This window comes from Orcinus orca, chromosome 10 (genome assembly GCF_937001465.1).
Source record: "Orcinus orca chromosome 10, mOrcOrc1.1, whole genome shotgun sequence".
NCBI classification, from domain to species: Eukaryota; Metazoa; Chordata; class Mammalia; order Artiodactyla; family Delphinidae; genus Orcinus; species Orcinus orca.
Genome location: NC_064568.1, coordinates 31,895,534 through 31,919,228, shown reverse-complemented (window position 1 = coordinate 31,919,228; position 23,695 = coordinate 31,895,534). Strand labels below are relative to the sequence as shown.

Below are 23,695 nucleotides of genomic sequence, written 5' to 3'. Positions count from 1 at the left end.
AATATTTTAAAATTTGCATTTATTTGTAGCTCAGTTCTTTTGTGCAATGCAATACTAATGGCATGAATAAGACAACTCATGATTTTACGTCTCTACTTTGGCAATAATAACTTTGCTTTAAAAAAAAACAACTTGAAACTGGAATGCTATACGGATTTGTATTGATATATGGTGAGAAATTCTCACTGCTTTCTGCCAGAAATCAAGAGGGACAAAAGATTCACGAATAAATCACACTAATATATTTAAGTATAATGTTTCAAAATGCAGTTGAAGGAAACTTATTGAAACAAATCACACCTTTGTGCCATTCTTCAGATTATTTGACTTGAATTATTTTGTAAATGGAATCCATTTGTGGAGTCAATTAGTCATGAGTTTACTGATTTTAGCAAACTAATTTATTAGATTAAATTTGCTCACAAAAAATAGCTGGCTTTTTCTGAAAATGTTTATTAAAATATATAGGAAAGGCCTTTATTGTAACTAAAAGTGCCCAAGTATAATAGGTACCATGTTATAATAGTAATTATTTACAATATATTTTCAGAAAAAAAAGACAATACTCAGATTAAACACAGAAAAGAAAACATCACATTTTTAACACTTGATATCCCCATTGATTCTTTATATTCCACAATTGGAAGATAATTCCCCATGTTTAGTTTTCTATCTATTCCAGGAGATCTGTGTTGAAATTTTTTTTGGCCATGAGAAACTGTGATTCTCTATGGGATCTTTTCAGCTTTGCACGCCGATTTTGGAACCAGATCTAAAATTAAGGAAAAAGAAAACAGATCTGAGAAATGTTATTTTATTATTCTTAACATTTTAATTACCACGAGTAATAACTAAATTAAAAAATTACCTGGATTCTGTCTTCCTCTAGGTTCAATTTTCGAGCTAAGTCTTCTCTGATATCAATGCCAGGATAGCAGTTTACTCTAAAGACATTTTCCAACACTTCAATCTAAGAATAAGGAAACAGTTATTTAAAGTGTTGATCTTTGGTATGTTATCATAAAATAGACTTTAATTTGTATAGCAACATAATTGCATTTAAATCTTGGGCAATTAATCTGTATGCCTTTTTTAAAAAAATTACTATCCAGAAACTGTTAAAGAGAGAGAGCTAGAGACAGTCTATTGTTTCATTAATGAAACAGTCTATTGTTTCATTAATAAGGATTCTAAACTGAGATCCCAAGGTGGATAGGCTTTTGCCCAACAGGGTGTCAGTTAAAGCCTTTGTATTACGATCGTTGGTTGAAAAAACTTCCTACCTGGTTTTGAGTAAAAGCGGTTCTGGGTCTTCGGCCTCTATACCAACTCAACTCTCTTTTCAAAGAAAGTCTTTCTGAGGGTGAAAAGTAACCTTCATATTTCAAAACACTTTCTTCCGGCACTGAGTGATCCACAGTACAAGGTAATGAGATCCCATTAGGAAGACTCGGGACATGTAGACATAGGTTAAACTCTTTCCCTAAAAACAGAAAAATAAATCCCACCTTAGATGTCCAATTCTATATTCCACAAAGTTCTATAAGAAGTAATTTCAGGAACTTGTCTTTAATTTTCCTAGTAGAATTCTTCTGGGTTTCACAGAACTGACCTTTCATCGACCAAAATCCAAAAAGCAAACAAAAATGAAAACCCTGCCTTGCTGATAGAGGACATATTTTGGCCTCTGAATGTCATTTAATTTTCAGTGAAAAGAGATTTAGAATATCTGATATGGCAAATACACCCAGAGATCTTCTGAAGAAAATGAAGGTTCTTGGCATTTCCTGTGGGTGAACTTCATATCCACTTGGATCTAAGGCCGATGTTCTTTTTATTTCCCATAGGACTCAGCTGGAGGCATTAAAAGTGCTAGATTCTTCAATTATGTAATTGGATGAAATTGCAGTTTTTCTCTAAGTCTATGTAGTACGAAAAAAAGGTCAAATTAAACATTGCAAACTAATTAACAAAGAATTTTAAAAATTAAGTTGTGGCGTACCTGAAGAGCCGCAGGTGTCTGCCCAGGGCCTGTGGGGTTTCATTGATGGAACACAGTCTTTCTTCTGGTCCAGTCCTAAGATGCTCTCAATTGAAAAGGAGCAGGGCAGGGGTTTGCTTTTCCCAAGCCGAGCACCTTCTTGAAGGCTGGGAGACATCCTCGTGTGGGCTGCACAGAGCTATAGCTCTGGCCTCTCCACTCCTCCCTGGCTGGCTCTGCCCCACGTGTACCGGGCTGAACCTTCCTGCAGTTCACCTTATGGCTCCGCTGAGGATGGGGGCTGGATTTAGAACGTCACTAATTAAAATCCCGTCTTAGAAAGTTTTAGCATGTCAATGAACACTGGCCCAGCCAGCAGCTCCAGGAGTTAATTGTTTATTTGTTTGCAAGTAATTAGCAACTAATGGTTACACCAGGGGGGCCACGTACAGGGACAAAAAGTGTTATCTTTCCTAAGCAGAACACAGACTTAACTTTCTCAAAAAGAAGTGATGCACAGACTAACACTCCTCTTTTATTTGAAATCATTAATGTATAAAATCATGCTTTTTATTCTGAAGTTTATACTTTCATGAACTCCAGTTAGCTAATACAGGCAAGAAAGGAGAGCAGTCAAGTAATAAATAATCTAATTTAAGTGAATTTTCTTCCAAAGAAATTGGAAAAAATAATAATCCCTTAATGCTATTATAGTAATTCTGATGAAAAGGCCTGTTTTTCACATGCATATGTAATAGTGAATGTTGTCAATGAAAACACAATAGTATTTGGAGTGCAGCATACTGGAAAAGGTTGGCAATGTTATTAACACTGAGTTTAATTGTCTTCCAAGTGCCTCGATTAATTCATAAGGAACAGTTGCACCAAGTATTTTAAATAATTAATGAGATAATTCTCTTCTTTCATCTTTTCTTTTAAATGAGAGAGATACAAGTTTATATGAAGATTCATATGTAACCGCCTCCAAGCAACTAAAAAGTATGACTATTGAAACTAAAGGAAGAATTTCTCTCCCAACATAGTTGTTTCAAAGAAAAAAAAACAGTTTATCTTTTAAAGAAAAAATTCTCTCTGTTGATATTTTGAGGGACTGGAGGGTTTTCATGAGGACAATAAGGTTTGTGAAAAATAACCAAGAACAGAATATTTTAATGTCATCATCCTAAGAAAACATGAAATTAAAAGAGAAACACACCTGCTAATTGGGAAGATTCTGAAGTGGCCACTTCCTACCAAAGTTGTGACACTTTTAGTTCTTGTACTCTCCTGCTCCTCTTCTTCCAATACCTTCTTGATGATAAATTTAACTGCTCAGCTTTATCCAGCATTTAAACAACTATTAGGCTTTTCTTGTGGGAAGAGGAAAAGTAGTCTGTGTCATAGAGGAAACAGCCTCTACAGGACTGAGCTCAACTTCATCAGATTTTGCCCTATCATGATGTCACTTCCTATCACAATGTCATAAATACCAAGCTAAATTCCTCCTTACACTAGCTCTAGAGTGAATAAAGGATCCACACACAAAGCATCAACAGGCACACAAGATAGATTTATAAATATACAAGTAAAGCCATCCTGACAATGAATAAACTAGTAAAACATTTATACCTTGTGGAGGTTTTGCCTGTAGTGTCTTGGGAGGTAGACTGTGCAATGGTGAGGGTGACCTTACTCTGGGAAGACTTGGAGGAAGAGATTGATTCAGAACCTCCCAGATTCCTTTCTCTCCTTTGAAACATTCATGCATTCATCCATTCATCCCGCAGTTGGGTGAACATCTACTGAGTACCAGAAAAAACAGAATAAGATCCTTGCCTTCATGTGCCCATGAAGCTCACAGCGGGGGTGGGAGTGGGGAGACAGGCAACAAACAATAATTGTAAATAAGTAAATAATCTCGTACATTAACTAGGGATGAGAATGGAAAAAGAGAAAAGGTAAGTCAGGTAAGGGAGGTGGAAGGAGGCCTCACTGAGACCTTCAACCCCACAGATTAGTGCCCTAGAGGCACAAGTTTCAAGGATGCCACAACACAGGCTGAAGCAACTCCAGTCCCTAATCTCTTCTTTACGAACACAAACATTGCAATATTTTTATTTCTCCTGAGTTGATTTTATCTGGACTTACTTATAACATTTTATATATGGATGAGTAGATGGAAATAAAAGATAGCAAAGAATTTCTTTTAAAATGTGGAGGAAATGTTTTCTCATATACTCATATAATGAATTTTTATATAGCACTTAACCTGTGCCAGATACCATTCTAGGTGCTAGAGATTAGTGATAAACAAAACAAGGTAATTTTAGAGAGTGATAAACTCAATGAAAGGAATAAACAAGGTGTTGGTGATAAAACATAACAGGGGTAGGGGTGGAATGGGAAGAGGGTCTTTAAGTATTGATGGTCAGGGAGGCCTCTCTAAGGAGGTGACATTTTAGCTGAAGCTGAGGATGAGAGAAAGCTAGCATGCCAGGATCTTGAGAAAAAGCATTCCAGTCAGAAGGAACAGCAAGTACAAAGGTCTTGCAGCTGAAAAGCATTGGAATATTTGAGGAAGAAAAGGGCAGTTAGCCAGAGAGAAGTGAGTGGTACCAGATGCTATTGTTTGGAGAGCCAGGCCTGGCTGGATAAGAGATGCCTTTATAAAGACCATTGTAAGGAGTTCAAGAGCAAAGGGAACCCATGGCAGGGTTTTAAGTTGGGTCTAATATGATAGTCTGAGCTGTTTTTACTCACAACACTTCTGACACCAAATGTGTATGGGTTTTTCCACACCGAGCAATTCTCCAGTTCTCTGCAGACATCAACAGGGTGTCCTACAATTCAATTCTGACACTAACTACCTGGAGCTAGTGCAGACCCCACAGGTTAAGGGCTCAGTCCCACGAGACTGCCCCCACTTTAGAAACTAGTTTGCAAGTCCCAAGTTGCCACGTGTACTTCTGACCAACCGACTGTACATCTGGGGTTCCCACGACCCACTTCTCAGGTTCAATTATTTGCTAGAATGGCTCACAGAACTCAGGAAGGCATGTTGCTTATGTTTACTAGTTTATTATAAAGAATACAACTCGGAAACAGTCAAACGGAAGAGATGTATAGGGCAAGGTACGGGGGAAAGGTCAGAGAGCTTCCATGCTCTCTCTGGGCACACCACCCTCCCAGTGAACACCATTTCAATGTGTTCGCCACCCTGGAAGCTCTCTGAACCCTGGCCTTTAGGGGTTTTTATGGAAGTTTCATTGCATAGGCAAGACTGAATAAATCATTGGCTATTGGTGATTGATCTCAATCTCCAGCCCCTCTCCCCTCCCCTGAGGTTAGGAGGTGGGGCTGAAAGTTACAAGCCTCTAATCTAGGTTTGGTCTTTCTGGCAACCAGCCCCCACCTTGAAGCTATCTAGAACCCACCAAGAGTCATGTCATTAGAATAAAAGATGCTCCTATCACTCTTATTACTCAGGAAATTCCAAGAAATTTAGTAGCTGTGTGCCTGGAACTTGGGACAAAGGCCAAATATATTTCTTTTTATTATATCATAGATAGGACTTATGGTTTTAAAACCCCACCCTGGCTGCTACGTAGAAAGAGACTGAAGAGTGATGAATGTAACCAGGAAGATCAGTTGGGAGTTGTTTATTCAATACCTTTTTACTGAGCATATACTAATGCCAGGCATTGTTCTAGGTATGATGAAAACAGAGATAGCTGTCTGGGGCAAGAGATGAAGGCTAATAGTGGATTTGGGGAGAGATACAATTCTTCAGGAGGTTGTGGGAGACTGAGTAATTGAATAATTAGTACCAATTCTTCAATCCCCATAATATACTATACAGCCACCCCCTTGCTGTGGCCTCATAGTGGATATAGTGTACTTCCCACTCCTTAGCTTTAGGCTTGTCTATGTGACTTGCTTCAGCCAATGGGAAGTGATGTGAGCAGAAGCTTGAAATGTGCCAGCATGACTGGTTTTCCCTCCTGAGCTTCTGATATCACCATGTGGTCATCCCTGGGGTAGCTGCTGCCCCTCAGCCTGAGTCCCAGAATGAACACACAGATCCCAACCCATCCTGCGGCCTGCAGTCAAGTAGGCCAAGCCCAGGCAAACTCAGCCAAACACCAACTGACCTACAGTATTGTGAGTGAGAAAAATAAATATTCGTTGTTTAAGCCATTGAGATTTTTGAAGTTATTTGACACATAGCATTGTGGAGGAAATAGCTCATCCATTCAGGGATAGAAAAACACATCCTACTGATGGACTGGTGGAAATGAAGGAAAGAGAGGCATTAAGGATGACTGTTTTTTGGCTTGAGCAAATATAGTGTCATTTACTGGGGTGTGAAAGCCTGGATTAGGAGAGGAAAGGTTTGGCAAGAAGTGAAGAGTTCAAGTTTGGATAGCAAGTAGGCTACTGGGTTTATGAGTATGAGCTCCGGGCTGAATCTCTCAAGTTTGTGCATTACAAGCATAAATCATAGGTATTAAAGCCATTAAAATCTAGAGGTTTGCATGAGATCACCAGTGAATGGACCTAGATACAAGAAGGATCTTAGGACCAAGTCTGAGGTATTCCAACATTTGGAAATCGGAGAAGATGTGCTGGAGAAGGAACTAGAGAAGGAAACAGCTAGTAAGGCAAGAGAAAAATCTGGAGATACAGTAATTGACCCAAGAGAGGAAAAAGGATCAAGGAGAAAGATGGCTACAATAGCATCTCAAGTGGTCTTCCTGATCTCCTTGATCTCCTTCCCATCCTTGATCTCCTTTGGCTTTCTATCAACACAGTAAACAGCCAGAGGGATCATTTAAAAACAAGTCAGTTCAGGGAATTCTCTGTCTGTCCAGTGGTTAGGACTCCGTGCTTCCACTGCAGGGGGCACGGGTTCAATCCCTGGTTGGGAATAAGATCCTGCAAGCCGTGCAGTGTGGCAGAAAAAAAAAAAGTCAGTTCATATCATAACTCTGCTCAAAAAATGGCTTCCCATCTCAGTAAAAGTCAGTCTTTATAGTGTCCTACAGGCTCTGACATGATTTGCCAGCCCCCCTTCCCTATCTGATCTTACCTGTTATTACATCTCCCATGCTCACTTTGTTCCAGCTACACTGGACCTCTTCCTGAAAACACAGGCACAATCCTGCTTCAGGAGTTTACACTGGTTGTTCTCACTACCTAGAATGTTCTTCCTTCACATATCCTCATGGACTACTCTGTTACCTCCTTCAAGTATTTCCTCAAATATCATTTTCTCAATAAGGCTTACTCTTCCTGCCCCTTTAAAAATTTCAACCTCTCTTTCAGGATTCCTGAGGCCCTTTTCCCTGCTCCAATTTTTGTTAAAAGCATTTACTACCTTTTGACTTTTTATATATCCTTTTTTGTTGTTGTTTTGATTTTGGTTTTTTTTTTTTTGCCAGCACAGCGTAGCGTGCGGGATCTAAATTCCCTGATCAGGAGTCGAACCCGTGTCCCCTGCAGTGGAAGCATGGAGGCTTAACCACTGGACTGCCAGGGAAGTCCCTTATATATCTGTTTATTATGTTTATTGTTTATTGCCTGTTTCCTATCTCTAGAATTTTTGTCTGTTCTGTTCATTCTAGCATCCAAAACAGTACTCGGCTCATACTAGATGAAAGAATAAATGAATGGTCAGCTGTGTCAATGCTGCTGAGAGGCTGAGTGAAAATATACTAGGTTTGTTAACAAGGGGGTTACTGTCAACCTTGGCAAACTGGAGGGTAAAGAAAAAAGCCAGACTTGAAGTAAACTGGAGAGTGAATGGGATATTTCTGTTCTAGCAATATGCTGGACCATATTCCTTGAAAGACCCTTCAGCTACAAAACAATTAGATCCTGGGTAAAAAATACCTTCAAATACATTGCTGAGATCCCCATAAGTAAGGGAAATTTTGTTTGTTCACCAAACAAAACAATAAAAACCCAACAACCAAGAAATGAAATCAGAACTGGGAGCAGCGATCAGTAAACAAATGATAAATACGAGGTAACCCACAAGGGAAAAATCCTTAGCATCACTGAAACCAGGATTCTAATCCTCAGGCTAGCAGTAGACGGGGGCGGGGGGGGGCACCGAACTGAACTCTCTTACTTCAGGCCACTTCAATAATGGTTCCTGGCAAAAGCAGACCAAACTCTCTCTGGAAGAAAGCCTCCCTAATTTAGGTCCACAGGATTCCCACAGATTAAAAGTAAGCAAATATAACCTCACAATCAAAGATTGGCAAGCACATGAGGCCAGCTACCATGACATGTGTAGAGGCCAACATGGAGAGGAACTGAGGTTTCCTGTCAATAGTCAACACCAACTTGCCAGCTATGTGAATGAGTCACTTGGGAAGTGAATCCTCTGGCCCTACTCAAGTCTTCACATGACTGAAGCCCCAAATGACACCTGATCACAATATTAACAGAGACTCCAAGACAGGACTGGGTATCCAAGTCACTCCTGAATTCCTGACATAGAGAAACTGTGAGACGTATTAAATGAATACTACTTTTTTAAACCACTAAGCTTTGGGTGATTTATAGAGCACTAGATAATTTAACTAAAAAGCTCCTCATAAAAAAAACTGGGCACAGGGAACTCTACTCAATACTCTGTAAATGGCCTATAAGGGAAAAGAATCTAAAAAAAAAAAAAAAAGTGGATATAGGTATATGTATAACTGATTCACTTTGCTGTACTGCAGAAACTAACACAACATTGTAAATCAACTATACTCCAAAAAAAAAAAAAAAAACTGGGAAGGGGGAAACTGTAGGTAGACTGGTCAAGAAAAAAAGATAGAACACAAATTACCAATATTGGGAATAAAGAGGTGATATCACTACAGAAATTGCAGACATTAAAAAGATAAAAGAATATAATGAACAACTTTATATCAGTAAATTGAACAACTTACATGAAATAGGCAAGTATCTCGAAAAATATATGATTACCAAAACTGAGACAACATGAAATAGAAAACATGCCTAGTTCTATATCTATTAAAGAAACTGACTTGGTTATCAAATTCTTTCCCACAAAGAAAATTTCAGGCCCAGATAACTTCACTGGTGAAGTTTATCAAACATTTAAAGAAAATCTTGGGACTTCCCTGGTGGCGCAGTGGTTGAGAATCCACCTGCCAACGCAGGGGACACCGATTCGATCCCTGGTCTGAGAAGATCCCACGTGCTGTGGAGAAACTAAGCCCGTGCGCCACAGCTACCAAGCCTGTGCTCTAGAGCCCCCGAGCCACAATTACTGAGCCCATGTGCCACAACTACTGAAGCCCGCGCGCCTGGAGCCTATGCTCCGCAACAAGAGAAGCCACCACAATGAGAAGCCGGCGCACCGCAAAAAAGAGCAGCCCCCGCTTGCCACCACTACAGAAAGCCCGCACGCAGCAACAAAGACCCAACACAGCCAAAAATAAATAAATAAATTTATTTAAAAAATTTTTTTTTCAGCAAATTAGGATTAGAAGTAACTTTCTCAATCTGATAAAGGGCATCTATAGAAATAATCGGTTAACATACTATTTAGTGGTGAAAAATTGAATGTTTTCTCCCTAAGATAAGGAACAAAGCAAGGATGGTCACTTTCACCATTTCTATTGAACACCAGTGCAATAAAGAAAGAAAAAGAAATAAAGATCATATAGATCAGAAAGGAAGAAGTAAAGGGTCTCTTTTCACAGATGACATGATTGTTTACAATAGAAAACTTTTAAGAATCTACAAAAGCTACTAAAACTAATAAGTGAATTTAGCGAAGTCATACTATAAAGGTAAATATACAAAAATCAATTTAATCCCACACATTAGCAGCAAACAAACATATACTTATGCTATGATCTAGAAATTCCATTCCTAGAAAAATGAAAACAGGTCCACAAAAAGACTTGCATGAGAATATTCACAGAAGCTCTACTGATAATAGCCCAAACTGGCAACTAGGTGCCTATCAACAGGAATGCAGATAAACTATGGTATAATACAATAGTAGAATACAATTCAACAATATAAAGGTATTGATATATAGTATCAATATATGGAAAAACACTGATGAATTTCAAAAGCATTTCAAAAACATTATAAGTCAAAGAAGCCTTATACAAAAGAATACGTGAAGTTTGATTTACTGATGTGATGTTCCAGAACAGACAAAACTAGTTTATATTGAAAAAAATCAGAATTTGGAGTTGGAGGCAGAGAATGAATGGGAAGAAGAATCAGGAAACATGGGGGATGATGGTAATGTTCTATATCTTGCTAGGTTTTGGATTACACAGATGTATTCACTTGTCAATAATTATTAATACTCTAAGATTTATGCACTTCACTGTATGTAAAATTTTATCTGTTGAAGCATAAATGAGTGCTGAACTATAGTTAATGACACACATGCTAAAGAGTTTAGGGGAGAAGTATATTGATGTCTGTAACTTTAAAATGCATAAAAAATAAAATAGATTGGTGGATGGATAGATATGTGGTAATAATTAAACATTATTCTATAATTGTAAACAAATAGAACTTCTAGTCCCATAAAGTTTTCTAAAATGAGAGACATGTTCTGTGTTTGCACTATCCAATATGGTAGCCACTAGCCACATGTGGCTAATGAGCACTTGAAAAGTGGCTAGTGCAAGTGCTGGTGCAATTAAATTTTAAATTTAATTCTCCTGTAATTTATTTACATTTACGTAGCCACTTGTGGCCAGTGGCTACTATATTGAACAGCACAGACAGAGAATATTGCCATCACCGCAGAAAGTTCTGTTGGACAACGCTGGTCTAGAAGTACAGAACAATGTTGAAAATAGTGATGATGAAAACAGACATACTTGTTTTGTTCCTGACATGAGAATACTGTTTCACCACTAATATAATGTCTACTGTTGGTTTCTAATAAGTGCTGTTTATCTAGAGTAATGTTATAATGAATACAAACACAAAATATCTATAGTGATTTATAGCTTTTAAAGCATTTTTAGTGTATTTGTACTTAATCCTTTAATAAATCCTCCACTATTTGGTAGCTGAGAAAACAAACTGAGAGTTCAGTTGTAATTTGCAGAAGTCACCAAATAGCAGCGGCAGAGCCTTGACTTTTCCATCTCCAAATTCCCTGTTCTATTGATTTTATCAATTAATGGCCACTGTAACATCTTCACCAATGATCTCATGATATAAACATCAAAGTGTACTGATCCATTAAGAAAAAGGTTGTGAACCTAATTGGAAAAAGAATAGATACATGTATATGTATAACTGAATCACTTTGTTGTACAACTGAAGCTAACACAACATTGTTAATCAACTATACTCCAATATAAAATAAAAAGTTAAAAAGAAAGAAAAAGGTTGTGAAACCTTGCTTATGATCAATCCTCAATATCTTTCAACAATTATTTTGAGATGAGAAATAAAAGCCTGACACATTGACACTGAAGAGACTTTAGGAATTGTAAAATTGGACAGCCTATATTTTAAACATCTACATGTTCAAGGTGAAGTAAAAGTTGAGAGGTTTATGTTTTATTTTGCTTTAGTAACTTGTAAATCAACTCAGGCTTTGCTAACATTTATTTTCTAATTATGTATTTCAATTAAGTCCCAAATCATTAACTATCAGGAAAAATGCCCAATGTGTTAGGTGTTTTGGCAGAGATTTTTAAAAACCAGTCATAGCATAATAAGAAATAAAATCAGCCTGTGAGCATAATAAGAAAGAAATGCAATAAGCAAAGCTTTAATGACATTTGCCCCTTACTTCTGCACAGGAATTACACTGTTCTATTTGAGACCCTCAGTATTTTTAAATATTAAAATGTGTTTTCTAAAATAAAATACTTTATTTTTTACTATTACACATACAGTATCTCCTAGAGCAACGCTAAAGCAGACATTCAATAAATATTTGTTGAATGAGTGAATAAACGGATGGATGGATAGATGGATGGATGGATGGGACTAGGAAGAGGTGACATTTGTAAGCTGGACAGGCAATGTAAATTCTGTGTGTTTACTACTGTTGTCATTGCTTTTTAATGTGTAAAAGTAGTCCCAGTTTTCTATGAACTACTTATGTATGACTCCAGGGTAATCCACAAATTAGACAGTATGACATTCTGAAACTATAATTAAATAAAAAGTGAGATGGGGGATTCATTTTTAAAATCTGAGCTTAAAATTTAAAAATCCTGAGGCACAATTCATATCTGTGACACTCTGTCATTCCTCAGGCCCTCCTCAGCCATCATTGTAACTTGAGACACATGGTATATTTCCCAGTGGCTACAAGGTTCAGGAGAGTTGGGACTATTTCACACACTTCTGTCTCTCCCAGCACGGCTCACAGTGCCCATCAAACAGGAGATATTAAATAAAGACTTGTAGAATAAGTTCACTCTATTTATAACATTTAGAAAACATTTTAGGCTTTGTTCTTCTCAACCTCAAGAGTATAGTTTCATATTTTTACACTTTCAAATCAGTCAAAATTGTTTTCAGTGTAGTGCCTTGCATACATCAAGCCCTTGATTTTAAAAATTTGATTTTAAAAATTTAAAAATCATCTAAAACTCTGATACATTTCTATTTTTAAAAAAATTCATTTAATACTATGGTACATAGAGTAAAATATGATAGTCCCTTTCAATTCTACCCCATTTTTACTTTCCAACCCACTGGCCACCATTAACAGTTTAGTACTGCTCCTTCCTGTCTTTTTAGAATGCCTTGACATAAAGAGGTAGATGCATGCACACACGTTTTTATCCACATGGAGTCAGACACACATACTATTCTGCAATGTGGTTCCCCCACACTGACAAGACATGACATCAGCACACACAGCTCTACCTCATTCTTCAACAGCTGCTTGGTGCTACATCAAGTGGAAGAACCATAATTCATTGAACTATACCCCTGATAATGGCACTTACGTTTGTCTCCAATTTTTTAAACTATAACAAACAATGACTACCTTGTTAGCACATACGCAGGAGTATTTCCATGAAAAAGTTTCTTTGAAGAATATATTATTTCTTTATCACCCAAAAATAAACCAGAATTTATTATGAAAAAAAAGAATATATTATTTTTTCGCTGGATTCTGCCATATTTCCTTCTAAGAAATCTTTACCAATGAACACTCCCACCCAATCTAGCCCTTGTCTTTATGTCCTCCCCAGATTGACAGTGGGAACAAGAAAACTCAGGGCTAGGTTAAATTAGACTCAGGATTTCCCCAGACTCAATAATCAAAGATAAAATAGTTTAGGATTTAAGGCTCCCAGGGGCTCAGGCCTACACGTTAGTGCCATTTAATCTAATCATTGTAGATTAAATGAGAGTTGTCAGTTAACCTGAGAACCTGATTGTTATTTATAACATTGTTTCTGGAGGATAAATGTCATGGTTCTTATCAACTTAAAAACAACCTTTTGAATCACAACAAACATTTATTAAACTCCAGCATATATCAGGGATGTACTAGGTAACCAGGGGATGAAATGATTTCTGCCCTCAAGAAACTCATGATCAAGAAGGTGGTCATTAATATTAATTTTGTTCAGTGTGATAATGAGATTATGGTTATATTTTTTTAAATGCCCTTCTAAAAGATATTCTACTTAAGTATATACAGGTGAAATTTCAGAATTTGAAATTTTAGGTTTCTGGGTTTTGGTTGAAAATACTTCAGGAGGGCTTGCTTCCCTGGTGGCACAGTGATTAAGAATCCGCCTGCCGGGCTTCCCTGGTGGCACAGTGGTTGAGAATTTGCCTGCCAATGCAGGGGACACGGGTTCAAGCCCTGGTCTGGGAGGATCCCACATGCTGTGGAGCAACTGGGCCCGTGAGCCACAACTACTGAGCCTGCGCGTCTGGAGCCTGCGCTCCGCAATGAAAGGCCGCGATAGTGAGAGGCTCGTGCACTGCAATGAAGAGCGGCCCCCGCTTGCCACAACTGGAGAAAGCCCTTGCACAGAAACAAAGACCCAACACAGCAAAAATAAATAAATAAACTCCTACCCCCAACATCTAAAAAAAGAATCCGCCTGCCAATGCAGGGGACACGGGTTGGAGCCCTGGTCCGGGAAGATCCCACATGCCGCGGAGCAACTAAGCCCGTGCGCCACAACTACTGAGTCTGCGCTCTAGAGCCCGTGAGCCACAACTACTGAGCACACACAACACAACTACTGAAGCCTGCGTGCCTAGAGCCCGTGCTCCGCAGCAAGAGAAGCCACCGCAATGAGAAGCCCGCGCACCGCAACGAAGAGTAGCCCCTGCTCGCCACAACTAGAGAAAGCCTGCACACAGCAAAAAAGACCCAATGCAGCCAAAATAAATAAATTAAATAAATAAATTTAAAAAAATTTTTATATTATAAAAAAAAAAAGAAATGAAAATACTTCAGGAAAACCCAGAAAGAAAACAAAGGTAATTGAAGCAAGTGTTGCAAAATGTTGATAAGTGCTGCATTGGACTGATGGGTGTATGTGGATTCATTGTCTCTAATGAATAGAAATATAGTAATGTGGGTTCATTATTTTCTCTACTTTTGTAAGTATAAATAACAAAATTCTCTCATTCTTCTAGGAACACCAATCAATAAATACAAAATTTCAATATAAGAATATAATAAAGATGTGTGCACAAGAGGCTATGGGAGCAGAAAAGGGCCCAGATCACTTGAGTGAGACTGAGAAGGGCTGAGGAGTGGTAAGAGCCCAACTCTGGTGTCATACTACTTCGGTCCAAATTCCAGCACTGTGCCTTTTTTTAACTATGTGACCTTGGGCATGTAACTTAGCCTCTCTGTGCTTCAGTTTCCTCTATAATTAAATGGGGATAATTATAGTACCTAATTGAGGATGAAATGAGATAATACTTGCAAAGCCCTTGAAGTAACACCTGACACATAGTAAACATTATGTAAACTGCTTGCTATCATTTATTACCATTATCAATGTTACTATGAAGGCTTTTCAGAGATGTCTTCAGGTAGAGATGTTTCAAGAAAAGGTCAGAGAAAAGCAACGTAATGAAGGCCAGTCAGGTATAGGGGTGTGTGTGTGTGTGTGTGTGTGTGTGTGTGTGTGTGTGTCTGTTGAGGGGAGTAAGAGGGAGAAAGTGAACCTGATTCCCATATTTCTAGCTTACGTGACCAAATGGATAATGACATCATTAACAGAGGGAACAGAGATGAAGGAGAGTTTACCACTTGAAAACTGTATTTCTAATCATATAAACAAATGACAAAGTATTTAGCAAACTGAATTACCTCAGAATTAAAATATAGTTCCCAGATTGAGAAAGTAAAAAACTGATGAAAAATTGGCAGCATGCAAGTTAAATGATAAAGATTCTAAAAATACTTTAGGGGATTTTATCTGGAATAGTAAACATTATTGTTATACAGCTCACATATATAACCTAAATAAATGAGTTCATTTTAGTACTAGAAGATAACTGGAAATAACATTTCAGAAATCTAGCAACTCAGATATTAGTGGAATTGCCTTAAAATAAATACATATTTCTAAAAGGTTATAATCAAATAAGGCAGGTGTCGTGGTTACCACTGGATCCTTTCACATAAGTACTACCTGAGAATTCTCGGCAGTGTTTGGGTCCCCATTAAAGCAGATATATGTATGGGGGGCAGGGCAGAAAAGAGCAAAAGTCATCTCTGGAATATTTTACTTTGAGTACCCTGAGGTCATACTCCTCTCCAGGAACTACGTTTTCTTCCTGCCAACAGCCATGACATCTATTTACTTAATAATTTCTCTTTAAAATCTGAAAAAACTTTAAGGGAAAAATAAACAATTTAGCAACATATCATGTCATTGGTCTATTCATGAATATATCTATGCACCAATTTTCATTTTAATATTTAATGTTTTCTATTTAATTTGGAAAGAATCTTAAACTTTCAGAAAAGTTGCAAGTATAGTAGAAAAAACTTTTCTCTCCAACAATTTGAGAGTAGTTGCTGACATCATGCTCCATCACCCCTAAATACTTTAGTGTGTTTTCCTGCAAACAAGGACATTCACCTAAATAATCACAATAAAATCATCAAAGTCAGGAAGTTAACACTGATACATCACTACCACCTAATCACCAAACCCAATTCAAATTTCACGATTGTCCCAAATAACATCCTTTACAGTGAAAGGATCCAGTTCAGAATTACAAACTGCCATCAATTGTGTTACTTTAGTCTCATCCACTCAGCAACAGATCCTCTAGTATTTCTTTGACTTTCATGACCTGGACACTTTTGAACATTACAGTCAGTTACTTTGTAGAAAGTCCTTCATTGAGGGTTTGTCTGAGGTTTCCTCATGATTAGATTCAGGTTAAGCATCTTTGGCAGGATGACACAAAAGTGATGTTGTGTTCTCATTTCCTAGCAGGTAGCACATAATTTTGATTTGTCTCATTACTGGTGATTTTAACTTTGAACATTTGATTAAGATGGCATCTGCCAGGTTTTCCCACTATAAAGTTACTCTTTTCACCTTTATAATGTAGTATTTTTTTGGCGAGGTATTTTAAGCCTATGTAAATATTTAGCGAGGTATTTTAAGCCTATGTAAATATTTTGTTCCTCAACAAACTTTCTATTTATTCACTTCTTTATATCAGCAGGGACTCATGGTTTCCTATTTTATTTATTTATTTATTTATTTATTTATCTTTGGTTGTGTTGGGTCTTCGTTGCTGCGCGCGGGCTTTCTCTAGTTGCGGTGAGCAGGGGCTACTCTTCATTGCATTGCGTGGGCTGCTCATTGTGGTGGCTTCTCTTGTCGCGGAGCACGGGCTCTAGGCATGCGGGTTTCAGTAGTTGTGGCTCGCAGGGTCTAGAGCGCAGGCTCGGTAGTTGTGGCGCATGGGCTTAGTTGCTCTGCGGCATGTGGGATCTTCCTGGACCAGGGCTCCAACCCGTGTCCCCTGCCTTGGCAGGCGGAGTCTTTTTTTTTTTTTTTTTGCGGTATGCGGGCCTCTCACTGTTGTGGCCTCTCCCGTTGCCGAGAACACGCTCCGGACGCGCAGGCTCAGCGGCCATGGCTCACGGGCCCAGCCGCTCCGCGGCATGTGGGATCTTCCCGGACCGGGGCACGAACCCGTGTCCCCTGCATCGGCAGGCGGATGGACTCTCAACCACTGCGCCACCAAGGAAGCCCGACCGGCGGATTCTTAACCAATGCGCCACTGGAGAAGTCTCTCCTATTTTATTTAATGAGTTAGAATCTCATTATTTATTGTGACGTTGAAATGTCCCCTGATTTGGCTAATGGGATCCCCCTTCAAGCTGACTTCTGTGTTCTTTTGACACATCAGTTTTGAGCACTTTCTACTTTCTAGCACAACAAGATGTCTCAGGCACATCTTGTTCTTTTCTTGCTCTAGCCCTTGTGTCAGCCATTTCTCCAAGGAGCCCTAGTTCTTTTTAACGGAGAATGCGGTTTGGAAGCCAAGATATGGACTCAGATGTGCATTCATTGTTATTGGGGCATCTCTGCTCACAAGCCTTCTCGATGAAAAAGCTAAGAAACACATGCAGGTATGTGACATATACGCACTTTACATCCAGTTTACTCCTATACATTTATTGAAATCTGTGAGTTCACATACACACCTCTAATTCCAGTCTCATACCAGAGGATTCATTCTAAATTTTCCCCCTTTCCATATTTGTAATTCCCTTCTCTGACAGTGAGAAATCTGGCTTCCCTTATCCTCAATATATTTACCTATTGCATCTATCCCCCTGTGTAACCAAACTGCCATTGCTACCACTCCTTCCCCGCAAAGATGCCCTAATTCCTCACTTGAGCTCTGATGCCTCGTCCCAGGCTGCCCTACTTCATGGAAGCCTTCCTTACTGCACTAGAGTACCAATAACCTAACCTAGGTGCACAAAAGCCCTTCTTTCCCTGCTTGGGTTCTGACACCGCACACCCAAGCACTCTGTGTGGATACCTTCTTCACCCCACTGGGACTCTGAGACCCTGCACTAGGCTGCCCTTCTTCATGGATATTCTCCACACCCCTTGTGTTCTGAAGTCCTGCAGCAGGCTTCCAACCTGAACAAAAGCCCTCCTCATCATGCTTGGACTCCGAAACAGCCCTCTCAGGCACCCTCACCCCACATTCGCTCCAACATCCTGCTGCTTGGGGGCTGCCCCTCCAACCAAAATGCTGTTTTTACCCACCTTGTGCTCTGACGCCCCCCTATGTAGATGAGGGGGCTCACCTTGCATGGGCTCTGGCACCCCACACCAGGGTGCCCCTTTGTGAGGACGCCCTCCTCGCCCCTGCTGGCTCCAACACCCCGTTCTGAGCCCCCCATGCCTACCCACCCTGCACAGACTCCTACTTTATTTAGCCACACCTAATGGCTTTAGGGCTGAATTATTCAGAAAGGGAAGAGAAAAAAACATACAGCTGTTTTTACAAGAAATCATTGTCTTCTGTTATTAAGACTTTACTTTTGACCCTGTATATAGAACATGACTTAGCTAAATCACTCATGTATTTTTCCTTTAAACCAATACATCTCATAAAGTATTGAGTTTACTTAAGACAATGTTAATTTGCCCACGATTTATGATATCTCATACCACTAATTTATACAGTTTCTCCAACATTTGTTTCAAATCACAACCTCAGTTAAATATGTTTTTGGGACTTCCCTGGTGGTCCCATGGGTAAGACTCTGTGCTCCCAATGCAGGGGCCCCGGGTTCGATCCCTGGTAGGGGAACTAGATCCCACATGCACACTGCAACTAAGAGTCCGCATGCCACAACTAAGAGTCCGCATATCGCATCTAAGAAGCCCGCATGTTGCAACTAAGAAGCCCACATGCCACAACTGAAAAAAGATCCCACGTGCCACAACTAAGACCCGGCACAGCCAAAAACAAATAATATTAAAAAAATAAATAAAGGTGTTTTTATCCAAAATCCTCACACCTTTCCTGCCACCCTGATCTCTATGCAATTCTCAAAATAGCCAGCCACTCCTGCCTTAGGGATTAGGGCGTCTGCCAGGTTGTTCCTCTCCCGGAACACCTTCTCCTCAGATGTCCCCATTGCTCACTCCAGTGACTCAAGTTTTTGTTCAGATGTCACCTTCTCAATGAAGTCTACTCTGACAAGCTTATTTAAAATTGCAACTGCCCCTCATCCCATTTTCCCTGCTGCTTTCCATAGCGCTCCCCACTTTCTAATATACTACTGATATACTTCTAATACTACATATTATGTTTATTTTTCATTGTCTCTCTTCCTACCATCTCCACTAAACGGTAGCTCCGCAAAGGCAGAGATTTCGAATATTTTGTTCATTACCTAATAAATATTTGTTGAATGACGACAGCCATTTCCTGAGGTAGTTTGAATCCTAAAACTAAATTCAGAGCACCACCTAGTGTTCTTAGAAGGATGTCCTGATTAACTCTGAGACTTCTCTGCACCAGCCATGATATAAACAGTACTGGTTTAATCAATTCTCTGTAACTGTTTTTTCACTGCCCTCTGTGGTTCCATAGAAAGTAAAATGATTTCAGTGATTAACCTGTCATGGGACTTATTGGTTTCTCTAAGAGCAATCTCTTCTCCACTGACTTGCCTACTGCTCCCCAGAACTTCTGGGAAGTAGGAATGTCGTGAAGATCTTATATCTTTTAATCTGAGGGCATCTCCCCTCCCCACACTGCCAAAAACCAAAAACCAGAAACAGGGTAATAGCCTTTGCTGGTTTGGTACCTACACCATTTCTCCAGAATATCACAATATATATATATTGATTAAAAATTTTTTGATTTGACCACAAAAGCCCCTAGATCAAAGTGATAAAACACTAGCAAGGGTAACGGTAATATTATTTAAAATAGTATCAGGATTCTCTAAGACAATGAGGACAATCTTCTGATTTAGAAAATATTGGCTTCTTTAGTTATGATAAAGAGGGAGAAATGAAGAAAATGAAAGCTGCCTTAAAAGCCCTGAAACATTTAATATTGGTAAATCATGAAGGGAACACTTAGCTGATTTTTACTGGATGCTTATTGGGCCCAGCACTATTCTGAAAGCTCATTAATCATCTTCCCGACTCTATCATGTAGGTTCTCTATATTAAGCCCCATTTTTTAGATGACGAAATGGAGACACAGAGAAGTTAAGTAACTTGACTCAAGTCACAGAACTAGTAAAGAGTGAGGCCAGGATTCAAAGCCAGCTAGGCTGGCTCCACAGTCCATGTCCATGAGCTCACGCCCATGTATTTATTCACCTCCCAACAGAAACAGGAATGATGCTGCTTGGTTTCACAGTTCTTGGCTTGGTCAAAGAAATTAGTTTACAATGTCCTCATCTCCCAAAAATGAATCAAGGCAACCATAAAAGAAACAGGCATATACAATTATCCTAGAAATAAAGTTTCATTCTTTTCACAGTCAAGAAAGTAGAAGCTATGGAATTTGCCTTTCCAAGGATTTATGTTTTAGCCACAAATTTGCAATCTAAGGATGCTGTGGCAAAGAGCAAAAGCAACATTAATATTAAGGTCAAAGACTAGAGGGTGGTTTGCAATGGGCACAATGAAGAATCAGTTGGTCCTGGCTGCCCACCCACCTCTTTTGGAACACACTCCTCAGAACTTTTGATTCTACCCCCCAATTGCCCAAAGCTTCTCCCCACTCGACCACTGGTTCAAATGTTTTAGAGTCGATGGAATGACTCAGGTTCCCAAAATATCAATTAATATACTCATTTCTTGAATTTGGTTCATCTCAGCTGAATGCTAAGAAAACAGCTGAATTATCTGTTAAAGTGAGTCTCATTAAGGAGTGATTTATTAGGTAACATCTAGAATTATTTGCATTATATATTATACTCTCAAAATGAGCATGAATTACCCCAGAATTTCAGATTGATGGAGTCTTTCAGGGGATGTTTGTAAGTGGGAAGATTCCCAAGCTCTCTAGGTGATTCTGGAAATGGTGCCCCTCTCACCATCCTCAGCTGGAACCAAAGACTCTTTCCTAAATATTTACTTGACCCTTTAAATTTTCTAAAATACAAGGTTATTTGGTAAAGGGAAATGGTTATTTTCCATTTTGGATAGAGTTTTTCAACATGTGGTTTGAGGATGACCTGCTTTGGATTCACCTGGGAGAGTCCCAGTCCTACCTCTGACCTACTGCATCAGAATCTTCAGCTGGGCTCAGTAATCCGCATTCTAACAACCTCCCCCAGATGACTTTTATGTGTGCATAAGTCTGGTAACCACTAACCTAAGGGGATAATTTTAAAAGGTAAAGCACCAGTGTCATTTGGGTTGTTGGATTCTTTCCTATTATATACCGCAGACCAGAACTTCAAGAGGTATCATGTAAAAACTTAATTATAAGAAGATCAAATATAATTTTAGGAGACTAATAATTAACAAATCTACTTACAAGACTGTATGTCTTTTTGTTGTAAATTATATTGTGAAACGTCTCAATGAATTCTTTGGTGGATGTTGTTTAAAGCTGCCTTGCCTTCCATAAAATTAACCTGCTAGCCAGTTTTTACTATGCTACCCACACAAGGCTCCAATAAACCTTGAAGCATTCTCTGAACAAGCCTCATTTCCTGTATAAAAGGAACCGAGTTTGGTCAACTATACAGAACTTAGGCTGATTAAACTTAAACTGGTTATCAAAGGAGACTGCAATTCTGCAGTTTTAGAGGTGTTTTAAAATAGGAAATACAATCGTTTTTCTGGTTGAGCAGAGTGAACAGTAGCCTAAAGCTAGAGGATCCAAATGGAAAGCCTTTTAAGATTCTTTCTAGCTTTATAATTTGACTAAACTGCCTCTCCACCCAATTGAACGTGAAGTTGTTTTTGTTTGCTTTGTTTTTTAATCAGCTGAGCCTGGCAAGAATTCCTTGCCTCTCTGATAATATAATAGCCTCTTGAGAATCCTTGCACAGTTTAGGTGCATGTAACATACAAAAAAGGAAACCATTTAACTTGATGATAATACCCCACCCAGATAATTCAGATACCTAAGATAATTTTTCATTAGAATTATTTAGTTTGGCCAAGTTAACTGGCCGAACCCCTTCAGCTGCACCATATAACTCTTCTTCACTTTGTTTTCACGTATCATTTACTCCTGATTCTTATCAATTGTCACTAACTTTCTTCTTCTTCACTTACAATCTAATTACAGTTCAACCAAGAATGTTACTTACCCTGAAAGTCTTCCTTCTTTATAGCCAGGTTGCATGCCACTGTGCTGATAGACGAGAAATGTCGAAGGCCAGAGTTGTATTGCTGAGATCTGTATGATGCCGGGTACATCCAAGCAGCTGGGAACCAGTAACACTCTAAGAACTGACTCCAAACCACCTTTCAAAAACTAAAGATCTCTTCTACAGGGTGACTAGTTGATAAACAATCTAAGGGGAGAGCTCTTATTGAAAGTTTATTGAAATCTAAGGATTATTCTGTGAAACTATACTGCAAGTCTACCTGGTAAAACTTTAAAAACTTGATTCTATTTGTCCTTCAAGAGATCATGGTAAAATCTAGTATTTGAGTTTAAAATAAGTAACTTCCATTCCCGTTACTGTATTTGGATTTGTTCCACTGTGCCTGGATTTATTCCAATTTATCTGTGGAATCGGGCAACTAATAATTTTTATTCAGCATTTCTTATACTTCTTGAATGAAAATGGGATGGATTGGTGGGATTAATGGCTATTTAGAAGACACTAGTGATTCTGCCATTTTCTCTGTATAATGATTCTTCTCTAAGGAATGTGGACATACAGAGATGGACAAAAGAGGCAGAAGTTCTAATCCAGACCGAGTTCTAGAAGTAGAGCTTCACTTTTCTTTCCTGTAAAAAAAGTTAGAGGCTGAAGAAGCTATTTAAAGATTCTTCCAAAACTTTAACAGAAATGCTAATCAGTTACCAGCATAATAAATCAGTGCACCCTGACTTTAAAAAGATGTTTTGTGATTTATAGGAAATATGGAAGTCTGAATTGTGGCATGTCAGTCTCTCAAGGCCAGGTAAGAACTGACGAATTGGCAGCAAAGTCATGTTTTTAACTGTATATACTGATATGCAAGTGCTCAGAAAAAAATCTTACGGAGACTACTGTCCACGAATTTACCAGAAAGCCAAGTTAACGACACAACTGATCGCTCAGATCTGAGTTAGCCAGCACCATTTTGCTGGAGAGGGGAAACTGGACGCTTCAGGCAGGTTTGGGAAGGTTATAATCTGAGGAAACTAAAGAAGGCGCCAGCAGGGAGGTCTCCTTCATGGTCTCTGACGAAAAACGTTGCGGGAGTAGTCAAACCGCCCCAAATTCCCCAGTGCTGTCCTCACTCGAGGCTCTGGTTCCAGGAGACGTACGCCTTGCTGGGGGAAGACTGTCCCCTACGATTTACAACCAAACGCGCGGAAGCACGGCTGGCGCCCCAGGGGCGCAGTAAAACCCACCTCCGCCTCCTCGGAGGCCCAAGCTCGCAATCAAGCCCCGAGCAGTGAAGGAACCTCCGGGCCAGCCCCGTCGCGGTGACGGGCGTCACCGCGAGCCAATGAGCGCGCCGGGAGGCGGAGCAGTCAGGCCAAGGGGGCGGGATTTCCCGC

At 39.2% G+C, this 23,695-nt stretch overlaps 1 protein-coding gene across 3 annotated transcripts; it reads right to left on the bottom strand.

Moving 5' to 3' along the window:
- On the bottom strand, window positions 1–23,578 carry HESX1 (HESX homeobox 1). Of its 3 annotated transcripts, XM_004267941.3 has the most exons (6): window positions 23,214–23,578; window positions 22,284–22,933; window positions 2,003–2,282; window positions 1,284–1,483; window positions 869–970; window positions 1–772 (listed from the first exon to the last, which is right to left on the bottom strand). In XM_004267941.3, exons 3-6 carry the CDS (start codon window positions 2,157–2,159, stop codon window positions 674–676), a joined length of 558 nt encoding a protein of 185 aa, XP_004267989.1. In that variant the 5' UTR covers window positions 2,160–2,282; window positions 22,284–22,933; window positions 23,214–23,578; the 3' UTR covers window positions 1–673. The 3 variants fall into 3 exon arrangements, with proteins under 3 accessions (XP_004267989.1, XP_049571327.1, XP_033280533.1); XM_049715370.1 differs by having other exon boundaries at window positions 22,284–23,578; XM_033424642.2 differs by lacking the exon at window positions 2,003–2,282 and having other exon boundaries at window positions 22,284–23,578.
- Between the last annotated feature and the right edge of the window lie 117 nt (window positions 23,579–23,695).

Coding starts and splice junctions, on each gene's coding strand:
- HESX1 (XM_049715370.1), bottom strand. CDS start 2,159: ATGTCTCCCAGCCTTCAAGAAGGTGCTCGGCTTGGGAAAAGCAAACCC. Junction 1,484..2,002: donor AGACACCTGCGGCTCTTCAG/GTACGCCACAAC, acceptor TTCTGTTTTTAG/GGAAAGAGTTTAACCTATGT. Junction 773..868: donor TAGAGGAAGACAGAATCCAG/GTAATTTTTTAA, acceptor CCTTAATTTTAG/ATCTGGTTCCAAAATCGGCG.